Source organism: Spermophilus citellus (assembly GCF_964194105.1).
Source record: "Spermophilus citellus genome assembly, chromosome: 11".
Lineage (NCBI taxonomy): Eukaryota > Metazoa > Chordata > Mammalia > Rodentia > Sciuridae > Spermophilus > Spermophilus citellus.
The window spans coordinates 34,818,861-34,839,839 of record NC_138192.1 but is presented as its reverse complement, the minus strand read 5'-3'; the positions used below and the strand labels follow the sequence as shown (position 1 = coordinate 34,839,839).

The window sequence follows — 20,979 nt, the reverse complement described above, 5'->3', positions numbered from 1 at the left end:
AATCCTCCCTTACTCCTCCTCCCTACCCCACTCTGAGTCAGCCTCCTTATATCAGAGAAAACATTTGGCATTTGTTTTTTGGGGATTGGCTAACTTCACTTAGCATTATCTTCTCCAGCCCCATCCATTTACTTGCAAATGCCATGATTTTATTCTCTTTTAATGCTGAGTCAAATTCCATTGTGTTTATATGCCTCATTTTTAAATCCATTCATCCACTGAAGGGCATCTAGGTTGGCTCCACAGTTTAGCTATTGTGAATTGTGCTGCTATAAACATTGATGTGGCTATGTCCCTGTAGTATGCTGTTTTTAAGTCCTTTGGGTATAGACCAAGGAGAGGAATAGTTGAGTCAAATGGTGGTTCCATTCCCAGATTTCCAAGTAATCTCCATACTGCTTTCCATATTGGCTGCAGTAATTTGCAGTCCCACCAGCAATGTATGAGCGTACCTTTTTCTCCACATCCTCACCAAATTTAATATATTTGGTTTTGGAGATTTCTTGAGTTGCTTCCCTGTTAGGATTATATTCATCTTGGCACCAGAAATAACTTAAATTCTTTGTAATTGTGGCTTAGTATGTTGGTTGACATTTTAAAAATTCAAATACTTTTTGTGTAATACAGGGATGTGAGCAGGATCAAGTAGCAACTGTGAATTTTTTTGTTACAAATGTGCACTCTTCTGGTTGTAATTGGACATTGTTCTTGGTAGTCATACTGTGTCACACAGTCAGTATTAAAATCTTCACTTATTTAATCCCTAGAATTGCTTTATAATTTTTTCTATTTGGTTTTAGGGATCAATTGTCTGTCTACGTGAAACTCTTGTCTGTGTCAGTGTCTACCTGAAGATAGACATTTAAGAAAGTTAGGGAAGTAGCAATTAGAAAACTATATAGTGAATACTATTTGGAATGTACTCTCCTGAATGCTTACATATATGTATATATGTGTGTGTGTGTGTGTGTGTGTGTGTGTGTGTGTGTGTGTGTGTATTTGATGAGTTTGATATTATTTTTTTTTATATAGATGCAAAGATGATCTTGCTTATACAGAGCTTGGACTGATAGGTGTTTCTAGATAACTATGATTCCAAAATGCATCATTCTTACCACTATATAGGTTAATTTTAAAAGCTGTATGCAATATACATTTTCCTATATGTATCAAATAAATGTTTGTAAAGACCCACAAACACACAGATATGGCTTAAATATTTTTTACATTTTATTTTAATATTTTCTTTAATGTGACATTTTCTGTTTATAGAGAAAGCTATCCAAAATCACGAATGCCCAGGGCACAGAGCTACCCAGATAATCATCAGGAGTTTTCAGGTTAGACTATATGAATTCTAAATATTTAAATATTTATGTTACAGTAATGTTTTAGCGGGGGAGGAGAGAGGGAAGATTTTTGAAAAATCAAAAATTTTGTCAGTATACTTTTCATCATTAGAAACACTTGACTTTTTTGTGATGTAGCTTTCTTATGTCTTCACAGACTACGATAACCCTATCTTTGAGAAGTATGGAAAAGGAGGAACATATCCAAGAAGGTATCATGTTTCGTATCATCATCAAGAATATAATGATGGTAAGTTTCTGGCAGTTAGATCATAACACTTTGGAAAAATCTCAAATATAAAACTAAATAGAAAATGTCAGGAAAAAATTCATTTGTGTAATATAAAAATTGTTTTTGAATCAGTTTTCTGGTTTTAAAAAAAGCCTTTTTAAGGAAATTGGGTCATAACTAAAACTATAGTTACATTTTAGTATTGTTTCTAAAATGTAGTAATACTTAGATCTTTCTTTCTTTTAAAAGGAGTAATTTGACAAATTCCATGATTTAAAATATAGAATTATAATATACAATAAAATATGGGGGAAAAGGAATAATTTTAAAATGATTAATTAGAAAATTATTCCTTAATGATAAAATTCATACATGTATTGTCCATTTTAGGGGAAAAACTACCTATAAACTTTTTAGTTTTTGTTTTGTATTTTAAAATCATTGGAAATGAGAATAAATTATTTTTTTTATCCAAAAATGAAGGGCTTCTATTTTGTAGTTTATTTTGTGTATGTGCATGTATGTACATAATTTACTATTTGAATTTATGTTTAGATCCTAGTTTTTTTTTAACCCCACAATTATTGCCATTTCAGTTCTTTAGCCTAGTTACCAGAAAAATGTGTTTCCTACCATATAAATTTTAATACTTTAAAACTAAAACATATTAACAAAAGGAATAAGTTAATTCTGTTTTCATTTTGTAGGTCGAAAAACTTTTCCAAGAGCTAGAAGAACCCAGGGGACCAGCTTCAGATCTCCTGTGAGTTTCAGTCCTACTGATCACTCCTTAAGTACTAGTAGTGGAAGCAGCATCTTTACCCCAGAGTATGATGATAGTCGAATAAGAAGAAGGGGAAGTGATATAGACAATCCTACTTTGACTGTAATGGACATCAGCCCACCCAGCCGTTGTAAGTAATAAAAATTGTCATAGTGAAATGTATAGCAGAACCTTGCAGAATTTTATAATATTAACAGGAATAAATACCAAATGAGTATTCATGGTAAGACAAGACTTTTCAAAAGAGATCATAATGGGAGTTTCTAAAAATGGCCGGAATGTCTGGTGTAATAATGGTATTATTGCTGATTACTCTTGTTAATTCTGTCCTTCATTTTTATTAGAAAAAATGTTATCAGCTATTCAATTTGTCATCTGTTCCATTCCATATATCCTTGTCGAGTTCCTAAAACTGAGATTTCAAACATGATCTCTAAGATATAGTCTAATGGGATAAATGGTATATAGAGAAATAAATATAGTATTGCATTTAGTGTAGATCTAAGACCTGAGTAGAAATTCAGTAGTTAATGAAGTGACATGTATAAGAGGCCATGACAATTTGAAAATTGAGAGTAATTCATATTTGCTAATGTGGGAGACAGCTTACTTTAAATCATAGGAATGGATTATAGTGGTAACTAAGGCTAGATTTTAAAGTATTTGGACTTTATCAAAGATTCATTCTTAAAGATATTTATTGTAGTAAAATTTGTATGCTATGAATTTCTCCCTGTTATGCTAGTGTTGTCATACTTTAGTTTTTATGTCTATAACCCCACACTGTTGTTTTTTCTTTGCTTTAGACAGCTGTATTTAAAGTGATACAAAATAAAAGAATATCCTTAATATCCTTTATATATATACCATCTGTTTATCTATTTCTATAAATCTTTGTTTATATAGATGCAGTCAAGTATCAGATTCCTTTTTTCTAGAGAATTGCATATAGCTGGGTGGCACACACCTGTAATTCCAACTATTTGGGAGGTTGAGGCAGGAGGATTTCAAATTCCAGGCCAGCCTGAGCAATATAGCAGGACCATGTCTCAAAATAAAAGAAGGGCTGGGGTTTAGCTTAGTGGTAGAATACTTGTCTAGCCTGTGTGAACCCTAAGTTCAATCCTCCCCCCCCCCAAAAAAAAAAGAAGGAAGAGGAGGAGGGGGAGGGAGATTATTTGCATTTAAACTTTCTTATAAAACTAGTCTGTTAGCAATAAATTCTTTTCAGCTTTTGTTTATAGAAGTCTTTTTCATTTTGAAATATTTTTGTTTTCCTGGGTATAGTGTTCTGGGCATTATTTTTGGGTTTTTAAAAAAAATTCAGCACTTAAAAGTTATCTCTCCATTTTCTTCTTGTTTACATACTTTATAAGGAGAAATCTGTTATAATCTTGTTTTTGTCATACTGTATACAGTGTGCTTCTCTATACATCAACTCTGTACCACGACCACCCCCACCCCTGTTACCTGTCCCCCTAGCAGCTGCTTTTAAGATTTTTCTTTTGGTTTCCAAAAGTTTGAATATGGTGTGTCTGGATATATCGATATGAGATTCTCAACTAATGTTCTTTCACTGCAGTTTCCCTCAAAAATATTCTGATATTATCTCTTTAAATATTTCTTCTATTCCATTTTAAATTTTTCTTTATTCTACTACCTATGCAGTAGACTAATTGATAGTGTCTTATACATCTTTGTGCACTTGAATTTACAAACATTCTCTCTTAGTTTGAAAAACTTTTATTGATCTGTTTTCAGATTCATGACTCATTCCTCAGCCCTGCTGAGTCTATTCTTTTGAAGGATTTTTTTTTTTAAATTTCAAGCATTTTCATTTGACTCTTTTCTTCAGTTTTTATTTCTGTTGAAATTCTCTGCCTGTTGTTGGCTTTTTTTTTTTTTAATTAGAACCTTTAACACTGTAATCGTAGTTACTTTTAAATATCCTGTCTAAATCACTTAAGTCTTGTATTAATTGATTTCTCTTTTGATTTTTTTTGTTTGCTTTTTTGCATCTTATAACTTTACACTGAATGCCAGATAATGGAGACTGAGGTAAATATAATTTATGCCTGGAAATAGACACAACTATTCTGCCTAGGCAATTACTGTGGGGGATTGATTGGTCTAGTCAGCTGGGTTTAGATTTGGTGGTTGCTGGTATTTCTATTTACCACTGACTTCAAATTCCTCTAGAATTACCTTGTATTGGTTTTCTAGAGGGATTTTCTCCATGGTGATGCTCCAGTCTCAGCTTTTGGCCTTCCTTTTCAGAGAGAGAAGGTCTATCTGTGCTCTCACTCCTCCCTCAGCAGTACATGATGCTACTTGTTAGCATATTATAGGAGAGGCAGGATAGAGGGCTGAGAGCTGTCCCATGCAGATTCCATCTTAGGCAGGCTCTAGTTCTGCAGTTCTCAGAGATGGGTTTTCTCCATGATAGTTTCTAGCCCCTCCTCAGGGATAAGCCCCCACCCTTTTTTTCTTATTCTCCTCATCTGTGGGTGATGTTTCTTGCCTCCCTTTCTTCCAACAGTTTAAGGTTTTTACGTCTTAGGGGAGAAGAGCTGAAGAGAGTAACAACAGTGCTCATTTTATTCTTCAGGTCTTAACTTACAAAAGGAGGCTTTCTCTGGTCTCTTGCTCCTATGAGTGCATGGAGATTGTCTATGGAAAAGTCTGAAACCACTTTATGTCAGGATCTCGCTAGTGTTTGGTATTCTCATGTAGCCCATGCTTGTTAAAAGTGGAACTGAGTTTTTCTTACCTGCCATTGTGGATCTTTCTGCCCCTCCACAAGTGTGCCAGTGCTTGTGTTCCATCTCTCCTTGGAGGTGCTTATTTTTCCTCCAATTTCAGGCTGGAAAACATTCCAACAGGTTCAGTAAAGGTTATAATTTTGTAGATTACCCAGGATACTCTTGTTGTTAGGATGGAAACAGTGCTCCTTCCAGCTTTTGACACTGTAGGTAGAAGCTGATAAAGTAATTATAAATATTGCATTGATAAAAGTTAGAAATAGTGAATCTTATAATCAGTGGCATCTTAGATTCAGTGAAAGATGCTGTCACATTTGTAATTGGGGGAAAAATCTTATTAGAAAAATAGGAGTTGTAGATATGAATCTTATTTGGATTTATAATTTTTTTAATTTTTATATATTTACTTATTTATTTTTATATGGTGCTGAGGATCAAACTCAGTGCCTCATGCATGCAAGGCAAGCACTCTACCACTGAGCTACAGCCCCAGCCCAGGGTTTAGAATTCTTAAAAGAGAAAATATTTGAAAAATAGTGACCTTAATGAATTTGGATACTCAAGATTTTTGCTTATATCCTAGCATGTTCAATGAAGGGAAGCACTATCCACAATACTCATTTAGTCCTTAACCAATCTTGTGCATCTGATTATCCCATTTTTAAGATAGTGTTCTTTTTTTTTAGCACCTCGAGCACCTACCAACTGGAGATTGGGCAAACTGCTTGGCCAAGGAGCCTTTGGCAGGGTCTACCTCTGTTATGATGTTGATACAGGAAGAGAATTGGCTGTTAAGCAAGTTCAGTTTGACCCTGATAGCCCTGAGACCAGCAAGGTAAAAATCACTACACAAACTACTTTGTCACATTATAAAAAACATTTTTACTTAAAAAGGTAATATACAGAAGACTCTTTAGCTTTTCCTTAATACAAATGATTTGCAAAACAATTAGATAAATTATATTTATCTACTTTGTACTGTGGATACTTCTTTTCTAGTATTTAAGTTGTCTTCTTAGTCTGATATAGTATTGCTTTAGCGTACTGTGAGGGACTTTTAAAGAAGCTACTGATTAGCCACTTTAAAGTGTTTGTTCCTTGGGAAATAAAAATTTCAGAATGTAATCACCTTGATAGGTCTTGAAGTTAGAATTTTTTTGTTTCTACAGTATTGTAAAGACTTAACAGTGAATTTTGTCTTTTAGGAAGTAAATGCACTTGAGTGTGAAATTCAGTTGTTGAAAAACTTGCTGCATGAGCGAATTGTTCAGTATTATGGCTGTTTGAGGGATCCCCAGGAAAAAACACTTTCCATATTTATGGAATATATGCCAGGGGTAAGTTACTACATTTTTTTAAAAGTAGACATTCTATTTAATAAAGTGTTAGTTGAGGAAAGAAAACAAAATTTTCATTATAACCTTAGTTAAGGACATTTTAGAAGAGTTTTAAATTAGAGCTGATTAATATTTTATTTTCTGTTTTTTTCATGTATCTTTGTATTTTTAAACTCATTAATGGTAAATGTCCTAAAAATATTCTTGTAGCCAGTTTATCCAAACCGGAACTAGAAATTTAATTGGTTCTGATTTCTAATCATACTCTTTCTTTCTCCTGAGTAATAAGTTAGCATTATAGTTGTACATAGTTGTACATTATATCTCTGAACTCTATTTTTTATCTATCATAATCCATTTTTACATGATGTAGATTTGGTGAGACCAGGAGAGTTGTTACTTTTAACAGTCTCATCTCACAGATTTCTATAATTACACTCATGGATTCTGTTTAATTTGTTCCTTGTTTCTTTTTTTCCTGTGAACTTCAGGTTAGATCTAAACTCTTAAGTCAGATTCCATTTCATACTTTCTTAGCTCATATGTCATAGATGAAGCTGTATACTTTATGTTGCATCCCATCAGGAGACATTCGATTTGTGGTTATTTTACCTCAGAGATGCTAAGAGTGATTGCTAGATTTGATGACTGACATCCTGATTCCTACATTGTAAAGTTTTGCTTTTTCCTGCAAACCAGTGGCACATATGAATGTTCAGTTTCTTTCCAAACTTTCCCCTAATTTTTTTTTTTTTTAATTCTGGAGATTAAACCCAGGGCCTTGTTTATGCTGAAGCATGTACTCTACTGCTAAGTTAGAGTTACACCCCAGCCCCACACTTGTTTTTAACACTGATTTACAGCCATCCTAAAGTCAGTAATTTCAATGGGAATTATAAAATGATATTTGTTACCTTTTGTCACAGATTGTTATTATTTGTATCTATAGAGGACATTTTAATATATGATTTTCAGAATGGTGGTTGATATATTCATTTAAAAATATGTATAGTCTAAAATTTTAGTGGATGGCATATGCCAGAAAAAGGAGTTTGACTTATAGGTTTTTATGGAGGTAGCTGATTAAAATTGTATGTAGCAGGTATAGGTTGCAATGTGAGCTTATGGATCAGTAAAACTGTGTGTGGATCAATACCTGGTAGTAATATTCTTAATCAACCTTAGTGTAACATGAGCAACAATAGAATTTTTTCTTATCATAATGAATAACTAATTGTTCCTAGTGACACTATTGCTACTCAGTGGTTATCTTTACTATTTCTGTTTTTAAAGATTTTATTTCCAGTGCAAGTGGACTTTAAAAAGTCCTCTTTGGGTTCTGGGAATGTGACTCAGTGGTAGAATGCTTACTTAGCAAGTATAATAAATCTTCCTTGGTAGCTGTGCTCCTGTGGTGTGTGCTTGTAGTTTCAGTTATTCAAAAGGCAGAGGGATTGCTTGAGTCTAGAAGTCTAAGGCAAAAACACACACACCCTCTTTGAAAAGCAAATTGAGGGATATATTAAGAGCAATAAAAATATTGAAGACAGGGCTGGGGATGTGGCTCAAGTGGTAGCGCGCTTGAGCCTGTCATGTGCGGGGTGCTGGGTTCGATCCTGAGCACCACATAAAAATAAAATAAAGATGTTGTGTCCACCGAAAACTGAAAAATAAATATTAAAAAATTCTCTCTCTCTTTCTCTCTCTCTCAAAAAAAAATATATATATATATATTGAAGACATATGATAATCTCATGGAAATTTTTCTTCAGTAGTAATCTGAAAGAAGGGGAAAGCTCTGTATATGTATTTTAGTATTATTTGATAGTGGAAAAAAAGGGGAGGTCTTAGTGACCACAATGGAAATAAATTATGATGACATTCTTTTGAGAATGTGTGCTAAAAGTTAAAATTATGAAAATCATTATCATGAAGTTTAAGGAAATATTTTAATAAGAGGAAGGAAAATAATATAAAATGCTTTTTAAATAATGATTACAATATTTTAAATGTGTCTGTTTGAACAAAGAAGAAACTTAGAAAAATGTGATTATGGTAGATTTTTCTTATTCACATTTCTTTTACTGTCTGTGCAATAAATATTTATGTTAAATAGAAAATGATTATGAAGGTAAGATTAATTAAAATGGTTAAAACTGATTTACATCACAAGTATAGATATATAATCTTTATACATTTATTATATAATTATCTTTTTGAGAATGTAAACTTCCTCTCATTGAATTGTGAGAATATAATGAAAATAATGAAACTCATTTTAAGTACTTATTGTTTAAATATTAAGTTGAATTGGTATATGATGAAGTGATAGTTATGCATTTAGAAAGATTTCTTAAATTGAATATTATAATATTTCAAAACTTTTTATTTTTCAAATTGAATATAATTTCCCTTTATTTTCTTTTTCCTTCACAATCTTTTCTTATTTTATATACATATCAGAGCATTATAGTTGTACATAGTAGTTGGGTTCATTTTGATAATCATCATATAACCTTAAGACTAAAACCAGGACTGTTCAGGAAGGGAGAGCTGAGTGATCTTGTTTCTCATTAGCTACACTTGGTTTTGTAAGGGCAGCTATCTCCATCAAAGCATAGGTTGTCATTCCTTGAATTTGAAAAGCATGTTACTAAATTAATGATAGCTTATTGATAGTCTAAGTGAATTAAACATGTAACATATAATATAGCAAGACTATGGTAATAACTGAATTTATATATATTTCCTATACTTTCTTGAATTCCCAAATGTGTGAAATGCTATATTTCTCTCATTAAATTTAATATGATGGGCTCCTTTGTGACCTAGAATCACAATGTCAAAATTGTCATTCCATTCTTCAGTTTTCCCAAATTTAGCTTTGCATTCCTTAGTTTGTATAGAACTGTATTCATACTTGGGACCATAACTTTTTTACATAAAAATTTTTTAGATACCTAAACTAGCTTTTGGCTTCTCTTCTCTCTCTTTCCATACTCCTTCTTCTCCTCAACCCTCCCCCTTCCCCTCTCTCTTTTCCTCTTCTACACGCACACACACACACACACACAGGTTTTTAGCTGGTACAGTTCTTCTCAGGTACAGTTCTTCTCAGCTGGTACAGTTCTGTTCCAGTTGTACATGCTGCAGAAGTTAATTTTTTATAGTACACAGGTGTAAACAGACAACATTAATGGAGCTGTTAGCAGTCATAGACCACTGGTCCAGCTGCCCAGAGGATCATATCTCCCATAACCCTATAAGTATTTTTCTACCTGTTGTCTAGAGTGTTTAGTTGTAGTTGAGATATACACAGAATACTGTGTGTCACTACAAGTGGAGACATAGTAAATCGACTATGAACAAATGGGCCACAGTGGATTGCAGGTATGAATGGTAAACATTTCACATGTGTGTTTGGAGTTTGAGTCTGCAGAATTTCATACTGTCATCTCTGCAGGAATCACTCATGAGGAATGGAAACACCACATGACTAAATCTGTAAAATCCAAGGATCTATTTTGTATGGCAGAGTATATAGTTTTCTAAAGTTGAAGGAAAGACAGAAACATCAGGATATATTTTCTTATTTTAAAAAAATTTTCCCCTGTAAAGCATTTATTTTTATTTATTAAAAGTCTTGATAAGTAACCATAATGTACACATTGGAATCACTAGGAAAGCTTTTTCAAAATTCAAATGCCTGTGTCTTACCTCAGGCTGATTCAGCATACTCGGAGAAAGACACCTCATCCTGTGCCTATAAAAACACATAAAAAGTTTGATATTCCCCTTTTATATACTCTGTTACGTTTTGAACTAGAGTGTTGGGTATATATAGTAAGAACTAGAAGTTTAATTGGTTCTGATTTCTAATCTTACTCTTTCTTTCTCCTGAGTAATAAGTTAGCAAATGTAATAAAACACTTTATAAAAAACAGAATAAGAACAAAAAATGAATAAATAATATTCAAGTAGAACATAGATGAGCAAATAAGAAAAACAAAAGTATACTCAAGGCAAAAAAAAAAAAAGTGCAAGATGGATGTACTGGAGAACCTTTAAAAACCAAGTTGCAAAGAATAGGAGGTTGTTAAAACCAACATAGTCACAGAAATGAGGGCATCAGTTAAAACATAGTTTTAATAGCTTCTCTCAGCTATGGCATATACACTTCCACAGTTAAAGTTGGGGAATGTAGGTGACTTTTATGTTAAATTGTGTGGCATATTATGTCTTTACTGACAATTCCTGCCCTCTCCAATTATAGCTTCCCAGTCATGAACTCTAGGACTCTCTTAAAAACAAAGATTTAATAGCAATTTTCATTTCAAACTGTACCATAGTTTTGTTGTTGTTTTCTTTTATCCTAGGGCTCAATTAAGGACCAATTAAAAGCATATGGAGCTCTTACTGAGAATGTGACTAGGAAATACACCCGTCAGATTCTGGAGGGTGTCCATTATTTGCACAGTAATATGATTGTCCATAGAGATATCAAAGGTAAGCAATGTGTTTTTTTACCTTAAGTGCATAATTCTTGTTGAATCTGAATGAAATAATTGATATGTTGAAGATATTTAACATTTAAATTAATATATCTGCCTCTAAAATACCACAGGGAAACAGTTCTCCTGCTTTTCTCACAGACTGTCAATATCCTTAAAACAGTCCTGATATTCAGGTCTCTACAAATGAGTAGCTCCACAGTGGAGATTCATAGAATCAATAAAGATCAAAATCACATAAGTGGCACCATGTCTGTAAAGATATACATGCAATACTTATGCACTGTATGTAAGTATATTGCATAGGCATTATAATGCAGTGGTTAAACTGGGCATGATGGCACACACCTGTAGTCCCAGTGATTTTTGGAGACTGAGGCAGGAGGATCTCAAGTTTGAGGCCAGCCTCAGCAACTTAGCAAGGCCATAAAACATTTTAGCAAGACCCTGTCTCAAAATAAAAAATAGAAAGGGCTGGGGGTATAGCTCAGTGGTAAGTGCCCCTGGTTCAATTTCCCATACCAAAAGAACAAAACAAAACAAAATAATGTAGTGGCTAAGAGTTGGGGCTTTACTACTAAACAGCCTGACTTAAATTCAGACTTTATTTGGCACTGACTCTGTAATCTTGGACAAGTTTTACCTAATTTCTCTATACTTGAGCTCCTCTTCCATGAAGATTCTTTTAAGGATTAAATGAGTTTAATGCATATGATTACTTAGAGCAGTGCCTGGTACCTAGAAGACATTCAAAAGTTAGCTACAATGATGACATACTTGATGTTGAGATCATATTTGAAGTCAGAGGAATGGATGTCATTGCCTAGGGGTAGGATGGAGAACAGGACTGAGTTTTGAGGAACTCCAACTCAGTTATACTTGCTTTTTAAACTTAAAAGCTCAACTGTTCTCAGGGATCAGGCATGTAAGTAAAGCATATAAATCAAAAAAGTATTAGGAATGTGTGAAATTTGAAAGTACTGAAAATGAAAACTATGGCAAAGCATAACTGATTCTATACAAGCTGAGTTATGACTCCAAATTTAGAAATCATTTTTATCACTCAGTCAAAAAATAAATTGATAAGTATAAATGTCTGTATATAAATACATTATTCATTGGTCTTTCTAAGGAGTCTGTGAGGTCCTGGGCTTTTGCTTCCTCCCTATACTGTAGCATATCCTGGCTGTAGCCATATTCAGGCAAAGGAGAACATTCATTCCTAAACCAGTTTTGGGTGATAGAATAGATCTGCACCATGCCTGAACCAGATCACATGTACTGGAGTAGCGCTTACTAGTGAATGTGAGAGGTACAAGGAATATGGCTGACGATCTACCCTTTTAGGCAGACCTTAGTTGTTAAGTATAAAACCTAATCACTTAAAAGTACCTCATAGAGAAATTATTCAATTAGGAATAATGGGTATTCAAGGTAGCTTCTCCTTGGCCTTCATAATAAGGCAAGGCATAGAAACAGTGTTCTACTCACTACAGGAATCCTCTTTCACCTTTCCAGAAAAACTGATAAACCACCCTGGTCAGATGAGGAGGGTAGAAGTAAGAGGATTTTAAAACATTATAGGGCAAATAATATTGATGAGGGAGAAAAGTAAGATGTTAAAGTGAATGTGTAACAGAATCTCAGGTTTATAGAATTTAAGTCTGACACAGAAGGAAAATGTCCATGTGATTAAATCTTATATAATGGCAAGATAGGGATAGTTGTTCTCTACTATATACTTTTTACTTTGCTGTATTTCCCAGTTTTTAAGAACAACTTTTAAGTGGTAAGAGAAAAGAAAAGAAAATTGGTTGTATGCTGAAACCCATGAGTTCATAATGAAACTTGTGATAAAACTTAGTTGATCAGTTGATCAGCCGGGCATGGTGATACATACCTGTAATCCCAGCTACTCAGGAGGATCACAAGTTTGAGGCAGCCTTGGACAACTTAGTGAGATTCTGTCTCAAGGACTAGATTCTGAGTGTGTTAGTACATGCCTGTAATCCCAGCTATATGGAAGTCTGAGGCAAGAGGATTCCAAGTTTGAGGCCAGCATTGGAAATTTATCAATATTCTCTCTCAAAATTTATAAAAGGTCTGGGGTTCAATCTTAGTGGTACAGTGTCTGCTAAGCATGTATAAGGTCTTGGGTTTAGTCTCCAGCACTGCAGAACAAACAGGACAGGGATGAGTGGGAAATAGAGAGCAAAAAACAAATGAGCCTAGAGTACAAATCTTGGTTTTGATACCATTCTCTCCTAAAGAAACCAGGGCTTATTAGAGAAGTTACTGATTCTGGGTCTTGGGCAGGAAATATCCAAGAGGAGCCTAGGCATCTTCTCAAAAACACAATTTTAGAGGTAGGGCAAAGAGATAGAGGAGCCCGTGGAAAGGGCTCCCAGTGACCAAAACTGACAAAACTTGAGCAAAAATAAAGTAGTACTAGATTATATCCCAAAGTGTAAAATATATATCCATGTGTTCAGAGAAATATAAATGAATTATTTAATAATAAATGGGTGTTTTAGCCAGATTTTTTGCTGCTGTGACTAAAGGACTGACTTGTAGAGGAGAAAAAGTTTATTTGAGCGCACTCTTGTAGAGGAGAAAAGGTTTATTTGAGAGCTGACAGTTTCAGAGATCTTAGTTGGACAAGGCTGGCTCCATTTCTTGAGGCTTGAGGTGAGGTTGAACATCATGGCAGGAGAGTATGGTGGAGAAAAGCAGCTCACATCATGGTGATCAGGAAGCAGAGAGAGATCTCCAGTTGCCAGATACAAATATATACTCCCAAGCCACGTCCCAGTTCCCACCTCCTCCAGCCATACCCTACCACTTTAGTTACCACTCAGTTAATCCGTATCAGGGGATCAATTCACTGACTAAGTTAAAACTCTTACAACCCAATCATTTCTCTTCTGAACCTTCTTGAATTGTCTCACACACGAACTTTTGGGGGACACCTCACATCCAAACCGTAACAATGGGGAACATGGGACAGTTCTCTCTGCAGAATAATTCCAATTTAGGAATTATTTTATCGAATTCCTGGAGTGCAATTCTCTTCTCCTTGTGAACTGCACAAAATGAATTTTTTAAAGATGACTATAATGTGGAGCTGGGTGTGGTGGCGGCACGTCTGTAATCCTAGTAGCTCAGGAGGCTGAGGCAGGAGGATCACAGGTTCAAAGCTGGCCCCAGCAACTTAGCGATGCTCTAAGCAACTTAGTGAAATCTTGTCTCAAAATTTAAAAAAGGACTGGAGATGTGACTCAGTGGTTAAGCACCATTGCCAAAACAAAAAACAGAATATGTACATACAGTATAGAATAGAGGAAGTGACCTTACACTGGAGAAGGCAACAAATACTGCCTCCAGCCAGGCAGTGTCAAAGGTAACATCAACAGTGATGTTGACAATACGCGCCTGTAATAGCTTGCAAGGGCTTCAGTTAGTACTTTACCTCTGGTCTTCTTCCACAGAACTCATAAACCCCAGTCTAATCATGAGAAGAACATGAGACAAATTGAGGGACATTCTACAAAAATCTCTATCAGTGCTTCTTAGAAATGTCAAGATGATGGGCTGGGGATGTGGCTCAAGCGGTAGCGCGCTCGCCTGGCATGCGTGCGGCCTGGGTTCCATCCTCAGCACCACATACAAACAAAGATGTTGTGTCCGCCGAAAACTAAAAAATAAATATTAAAAAATTCTCTCTCTCTCTCTCTCTCTCTCTTAAAAAAAAAAAAAAAGAAATGTCAAGATGATCATAGAAATGGAAAAGTAAAATTAAGGCAAAAACCCAATATTAAGAAAAACTTTAGGGCTAGGGTTGTGGATCAGTAGTAGAGTGCTCGCCTCGCAATGCAAGACCCTGGGTTCGATTCTCAGTACCACATAGAAATATATAAGTGAAATAAAGGTATTGTGTCCAACTACAACTAAAAAATTTAAAATAACAACTTTAAAATACAGGTAACTAATATTTAAATAATGGATGAAAGTGCTAGAAGTTTGTGACTATAAAGTACCCTCAGTAAGTTCCTGAGGAGAAACTGACTTCTTGGGAAAATAATTTTCAACCATGCTCTTCTTCCTTTATGACAGAGAAACAGGGGCCAAGAGCCTCCTAGTGCTTTCCTGGTACTTCACTGAGCTTCACTCTTTAGCCTTTCCCTACTCCTCTTCTTGTTCACCCTCCACCCCCGCCACTCTGCCACAGTTCTTTTGAGTGGGAGAACCTTCTTAGATTCTGAAGCATAACACAGTTGATTAAAAATTCAGAGTTCACCCAGCAAATCCTTAATTAGCACCAACTGTGTAACTGGTAGTATGCCAGTTCATCATCACCTCAGAAGATGAAAAGCAACAATTTGGATAGATTGAAAAAATCCACTAAGTACTTCTCTGCCATTGTTCTTTTTACTATATTCAAGAATGCTAGTACAATTAATGAAGTGAGGTTCTCTCTTATTTTTAGGCGCAAATATACTGCGAGATTCAACAGGCAATGTCAAACTAGGTGATTTTGGGGCCAGCAAACGGCTTCAGACCATCTGTCTCTCTGGAACAGGAATGAAGTCTGTCACAGGTACACCATACTGGATGAGCCCTGAAGTCATCAGTGGAGAAGGCTATGGCAGAAAAGCAGATATCTGGTAGGTTTTGATGTGAGATTTGCCTGAAAACTTACCTTATGTGTATTTTCACTCAGAATTGAAAATACTAAGCCAGATTTAAATTATTTATCTTTTGAACTAGGCTGTATGAATTGTAAGGATTAACATCATTTTAACTGTGTCTCATTGAGACTATACTTAATTAAATATTTATAGAGTCCTGGAACCTGTATTCCCTTCTTTTTTAAAAAAATATTTATTTTTTAGTTGTAGTTGGACATCGCATTTTTATTTTTATTTTTATTTATTTATTTATTTTTTAGAGAGAGAGAGAGAGAGAATTTTAATATTTATTTCTTAGTTTTCGGCGGACACAACATCTTTGTTTGTATGTGGTGCTGAGGATTGAACCCGGGCCGCACGCATGCCAGGCAAGCACGCTACCGCTTGAGCCACATCCCCAGCCCTGCATTTTTATTTTATTGATTTATTTTTATGTGGTTCTGAGGATCGAATCCAGGACCTCACACATGCTAGGCAAGCTCTCTACCGCTGAGCCACAACTCCAGCCCCCTATATTCCCTTCTGAAGAAGGATTTGTCTTAAGCAAAGTTTAGCATTAGATAGATATCATTACCCAGAAGAAGTTTAAAAGTAATTAATTATTATCAATGTTCTTAATATTCACTTGATCTTTAATTGCTTAATAATTTATAAAACACAAAATGGCCATTTCCTACTTCCCACACAGAAAAAACTTTCATCGATGTTTATTGTAAGTACCCCAAGGCAAACAATTTCTTTTCTTTTTGGGGTACCAGGGATTTTTGAGACACATTCCCAACACCGCCCATCCCCCTCCCCCCTTTTAATATTTTATTTAGAGACAGAGTCTTGCTGATTTATTTAGGGCCTTCCTAAATTGTTGAGGCAGGCTTTGAACTTGCCATCCTCCTGCCTCAGCCTCCTAAGCTGCTGGGATTACAGGCATATACCACTATGCCCAGCCTAAAAACTCTAGCAAAAAATTTCTAATACTTATATTCTTTATAAAAAGAAGACAAAAAAATTATCTTTAAGATTAGGCAGATTATAAAGCAAAAATTATAAAATCAATAATGTTCTTTGCCTCATCTCATAGATGGCATGATAGTAATTAAATTGTGGTATGCTTTTGATTTTTATGTTCATTTTATGGTTTTATGTAATTAAAAGTGTTTTAATAAAACTTGAATCAAGTCATGTTTAAATGTGTGTGAACTTATTCCTGTTTGTCATTTTCTGGTTTGCCTGCTTTCTTTCCTGATGTTATTGCTCATATTATGTATTTCTGTTTATTTCTTTTTAGGAGTGTAGCATGTACTGTGGTAGAAATGCTGACTGAAAAACCTCCTTGGGCTGAATTTGAAGCAATGGCTGCCATCTTTAAGATTGCCACTCAGCCAACAAACCCAAAGCTGCCACCTCATGTTTCAGACTATACCCGAGACTTCCTCAAACGGATTTTTGTAGAGGCCAAACTGAGACCTTCAGCTGATGAACTCTTAAGGCACATGTTTGTGCATTATCACTAGCAGCTGGTAACCTCTCCCGTGCCTCCACCCAGCTCCCATCTGATCGTTCACCTTCTCTCTGACTGCACTTTTCTTTTTTTTATAAAAAAAGAGAGATGGGGGAGAAAAAAGACAAGAGGGAAAGTATTTCTCTTGATTCTTGGTTAAATTTGTTTAATAATAATAATAGTAACCTAAATTTTTTATATTTAGTCTTTTTTCCCTTACAAGAACTTGAAACAACTACTTTTTTTTTTAAATAATGTACTGATGTGGTTCAGAGAGATAAAGCACTTTAGTACATAGTAAGTCTTTTTAGTACAAACAAATCATTTGAATACCGAAAGATTGTAGAGTCTTTCCCTGAATCGCTGACATATTGATAGTGTTGGGGAGACGTGAAAGACAAGGAGGAAATGATGTACAATTTGTAGTTTTTAGTGATAGTATTTAAAGTAGTTCCTCATTTGTGGGGTTGAGCCCTAAACTTGAGTTTAGGGTAGGTACTCAAAGAATATAGATTTTTTCTTATATCTGTATTCTTTAGATCATAACCTCTGTCTACCAAGCTTTTTGCTCAGTAGGAATCTTGATAGAAGATATGAATATCTAAGAGGTATGTTTATTTGTAATTCTAACCAGTATAGTAAGCAAATACACTATAATAGATCCATGTTACTGGAATCTGTAAACCTTGAGGGATAGTGTTCTGCTTTAAAAAAAAAAATACTGTTTTGTTTTAAAGCAGATATGGGAAGTCAATGAGTAAATCTAACTAAGAGACAAAAAGAGATTGCTCTCATTAAATGTGTGAGCAAAGAAGAGACCACATTCGCTAGTAAGCAGAAATAATTAAAAAATTAATTGAGTTTGGTTTAGCGTATTTTAAACTATGTGCTTTATTTGAGGGGGGAAGTCCCAAAATTAAGGAAATTGAGAAAAAATAAAAATCATATATTCTGTCTTCCTATTTCTAGCTCCTGATTTCCCATAGCTAACAGTCTTTAGAAACTAAGGGTGAAGCCTGGAGTATCCATGTGTAAAGCTAATGTAATGAGAAGAAATTCTTTTCTTGGGATCATAGAGTACTGAAGCACCTCAGAAAATAAGACGCCACGTAAAATAGTGAGATTGTCATTGGTGGCACAGGGACATTTCACTTGGGTTTAGCAATGCCTAGAGACGTTTTGTTTGTCATAAATGGGAAGATATTTCTGGCATCTAGTGGGTGGAGGCCAGTTCCCCCTAAAAGAATTATCCTGCCCCAAATGTCAAAAATACTGAAATTAAGAAACCCCAAAGGAAAAGCCAGTCCCAACTATAAACTGAAAACAGCCATTTACAAAGTAATAATTACAAAAAAAAAAAAGCAAATTTTAAAGAAAAAGTTTTAATGTGTTACAAAATGAGGGTTTTATAAGAGCAGATACCACTGCCTTAAGCCCAGGGTGAATGATCTCAGCAAGTAGCAATCACTTCTTTACCAGCAGACTCTTACATCCAAATCAGTAATTCTTCCATTTTAGAAACAATGTGTTTTGATTAAAAGATATGAATATCTAAGAGGTATGTGCATTGTCACTAGCATCAGTGAGCTCAGCATCAGTGTGTATTCTTTACTTAAAAGTCAATTCATAATCATGGGCAGAGAAAAGCATATCAAACAAAATGTTTACTGTAAACAGGAAGGTTAAAATGCTGTAAGGCATTTCTAGAATAGGGTATCCACTAAGAGAAGGGACATAAAATGAAAAGAGACAGCTGGGAAAGATTCCACCATCTCTAATGGAATTATGCTAATTAAAAAGATGAGGATGTCAATAATTTGGCTACTTGTAATTTTTTTCAGCCTATCAAAGCAAGTGTGAAGTACTTTATTTTTAAAGATCTAGAAAATAATAGTCTTCCAGGAGGCCCTAAATGTGATGCCTTTCATAGAATTCATAAGGGACTAAGGTATTCTTTTTTCTGCCACAAAGTATGCTAATTTAGGGACTCAAAAGTACTTTGTTTCAAAATTGGATAGGTCTTGGTTTACCATATCAAGGTCTCACCTGGCATTTCCTGTAGAAAGGAATATTTGAAATTCCATCTGCTAGTCTGAGAAGTCAAAGCACAAAATTAGTTGTTAACGCTTCTCCCATACTCTGAAAAATCAAAGGAAGCAGCTTGCAAAGAACAAAAATCAGGTCCCTCCTGCTTTGATGAATCCACTACCTAATCTTTGAGCTAGAAACATAATCCCCAAGTATGTGGATCTATTATAATCTCTTAACTTTTATGAATGAGGGTATTTTTTCTACTTGAGCAAGATCATGCTATCTGGACCAGTGGACTTTTCTTTGTTTCTTTGTCTCCTGTAATTTCACTTTGGCTCATTTTTGGTCTGTCAGGGTAACCAGCAGTACAGAATATGAGGCAAATACTCTCAAGAAAGAAATCTGGGGAGATTATGGAATGCAAAGCAAAATTGTTTGCTTTTTTTCAGTCTCCATTTTCTTTTTTAAATGCTATAGAAAATGAAGGCACCGAAAAGAAACTACTACCTTAACACTGCTGCAGAAGACCATTGCTTTATATTTTAAAAGAGAAAAAATTATCAGCTATGGGACAGTACTATTCTTTTATGTAAAGACTTAAAAATAGACTAATAGTTTATAGAGTTATTATATAGAATATGATGTGAATTTACTCCAAACAAGTTGTGAAGGTACCAAAAACCAAATAAACGTTAATATATATATAAACTACTAGAACAAAAAAAGCTTGACATGGGGGTGGGGGCATGGAAGACCAAGGTAAATTTAAAAAAAAATTGGAAGGAAACACATTTATCAGGGGAAATTAAATATTACACTCTGTTTTTTCTTCTTTCTAATGTTGGTATGGGTCAACAAATGAAATTTGAGCTTTTTAAGATGACTATAAATGTATTTTGTTTTTTAAATGCACAACTGATTCTTCTAGTTTTTCTTTGCTGAGGCTGGAAAATGGCCAGACTGCTGACTTTGTGCCTTTAAAATGCATTCTGCTTTGACAGTGGCAGACTTTTTGGTGCTGGAGAAGATTTACTAGCAGTCTTATATGTGCTTTTCAGGAAATACCTTTATACTGAGGCCTTGAGAGATTCAAAGTGGCATGACTTAGGCTTAGACCAAATATAAGATCATTTACATTGTGAAGTATATTGAATTTAAAGAGTTGAAAAATATCATAATGACTAGTGGAAATTTCGATGGATTGCTAATTCTTTAAAATGTATTTAAAGATACACAGACTGAAAATTTCAGAATGAGTGTCTTGAAAAATCCTAGCACTTTTCCTTGTTTACAAAGCATGTTTTTTACTTTAAAAATGACTAAGACTATACTGCCTTAAAGTTTTAAAAGGCACACCCTTAATATATGTAAGAAATTGAGTATGCACATGATGAACTACAAAAGGAAATTCGAACTTTGATTTAAGAATAAATCGAATTGGCTTTTATTTAAGGGTCTTTACTCTGTTCCCAATAGGAATTACATGAAAAGAATGAAAATATTTCTTTACGGCTTTTTGCTACAACAGCTCTGAAATAGGTTAGGTCTGATCTGTGGTTTATCTGAGATGGAGTGGTTTATAAGGTATATGAAATCACTAAGGAAATAAAATTAAACCTGTGTGGTTTAGCAAGGTGACTAAGCTACCTGCAAACTCCTTGGCCCATGGCAGAATTCTCTGCCAACAATATTGTTTGGGGGTCTAGGAGCCAATAGTTTTATATAAAACCACATGATGTCAATCAAATATACAAATCTATACATTTTCTTTAAAATAGGGTGAATTT

At 34.6% G+C, this 20,979-nt stretch overlaps 1 protein-coding gene across 1 annotated transcript in view; it reads left to right on the top strand.

Annotated features, from left to right (window-relative positions):
* The window catches only part of MAP3K2 (mitogen-activated protein kinase kinase kinase 2), a 78,320-nt gene extending 60,101 nt beyond the window's left edge, over positions 1 to 18,219 (top strand). Inside the window, exons 10-17 of the mRNA XM_081260872.1 lie at positions 1,273 to 1,340; positions 1,507 to 1,599; positions 2,289 to 2,495; positions 5,814 to 5,962; positions 6,333 to 6,464; positions 10,841 to 10,970; positions 15,462 to 15,639; positions 16,949 to 18,219. Of these exons, the coding sequence (XP_081116998.1) occupies positions 1,273 to 1,340; positions 1,507 to 1,599; positions 2,289 to 2,495; positions 5,814 to 5,962; positions 6,333 to 6,464; positions 10,841 to 10,970; positions 15,462 to 15,639; positions 16,949 to 17,174 (1,183 nt within the window). The 3' untranslated portion in view covers positions 17,175 to 18,219. The remainder of the gene's footprint in view (positions 1 to 1,272; positions 1,341 to 1,506; positions 1,600 to 2,288; positions 2,496 to 5,813; positions 5,963 to 6,332; positions 6,465 to 10,840; positions 10,971 to 15,461; positions 15,640 to 16,948) is intronic.
* Positions 18,220 to 20,979: the final 2,760 nt, after the last annotated feature.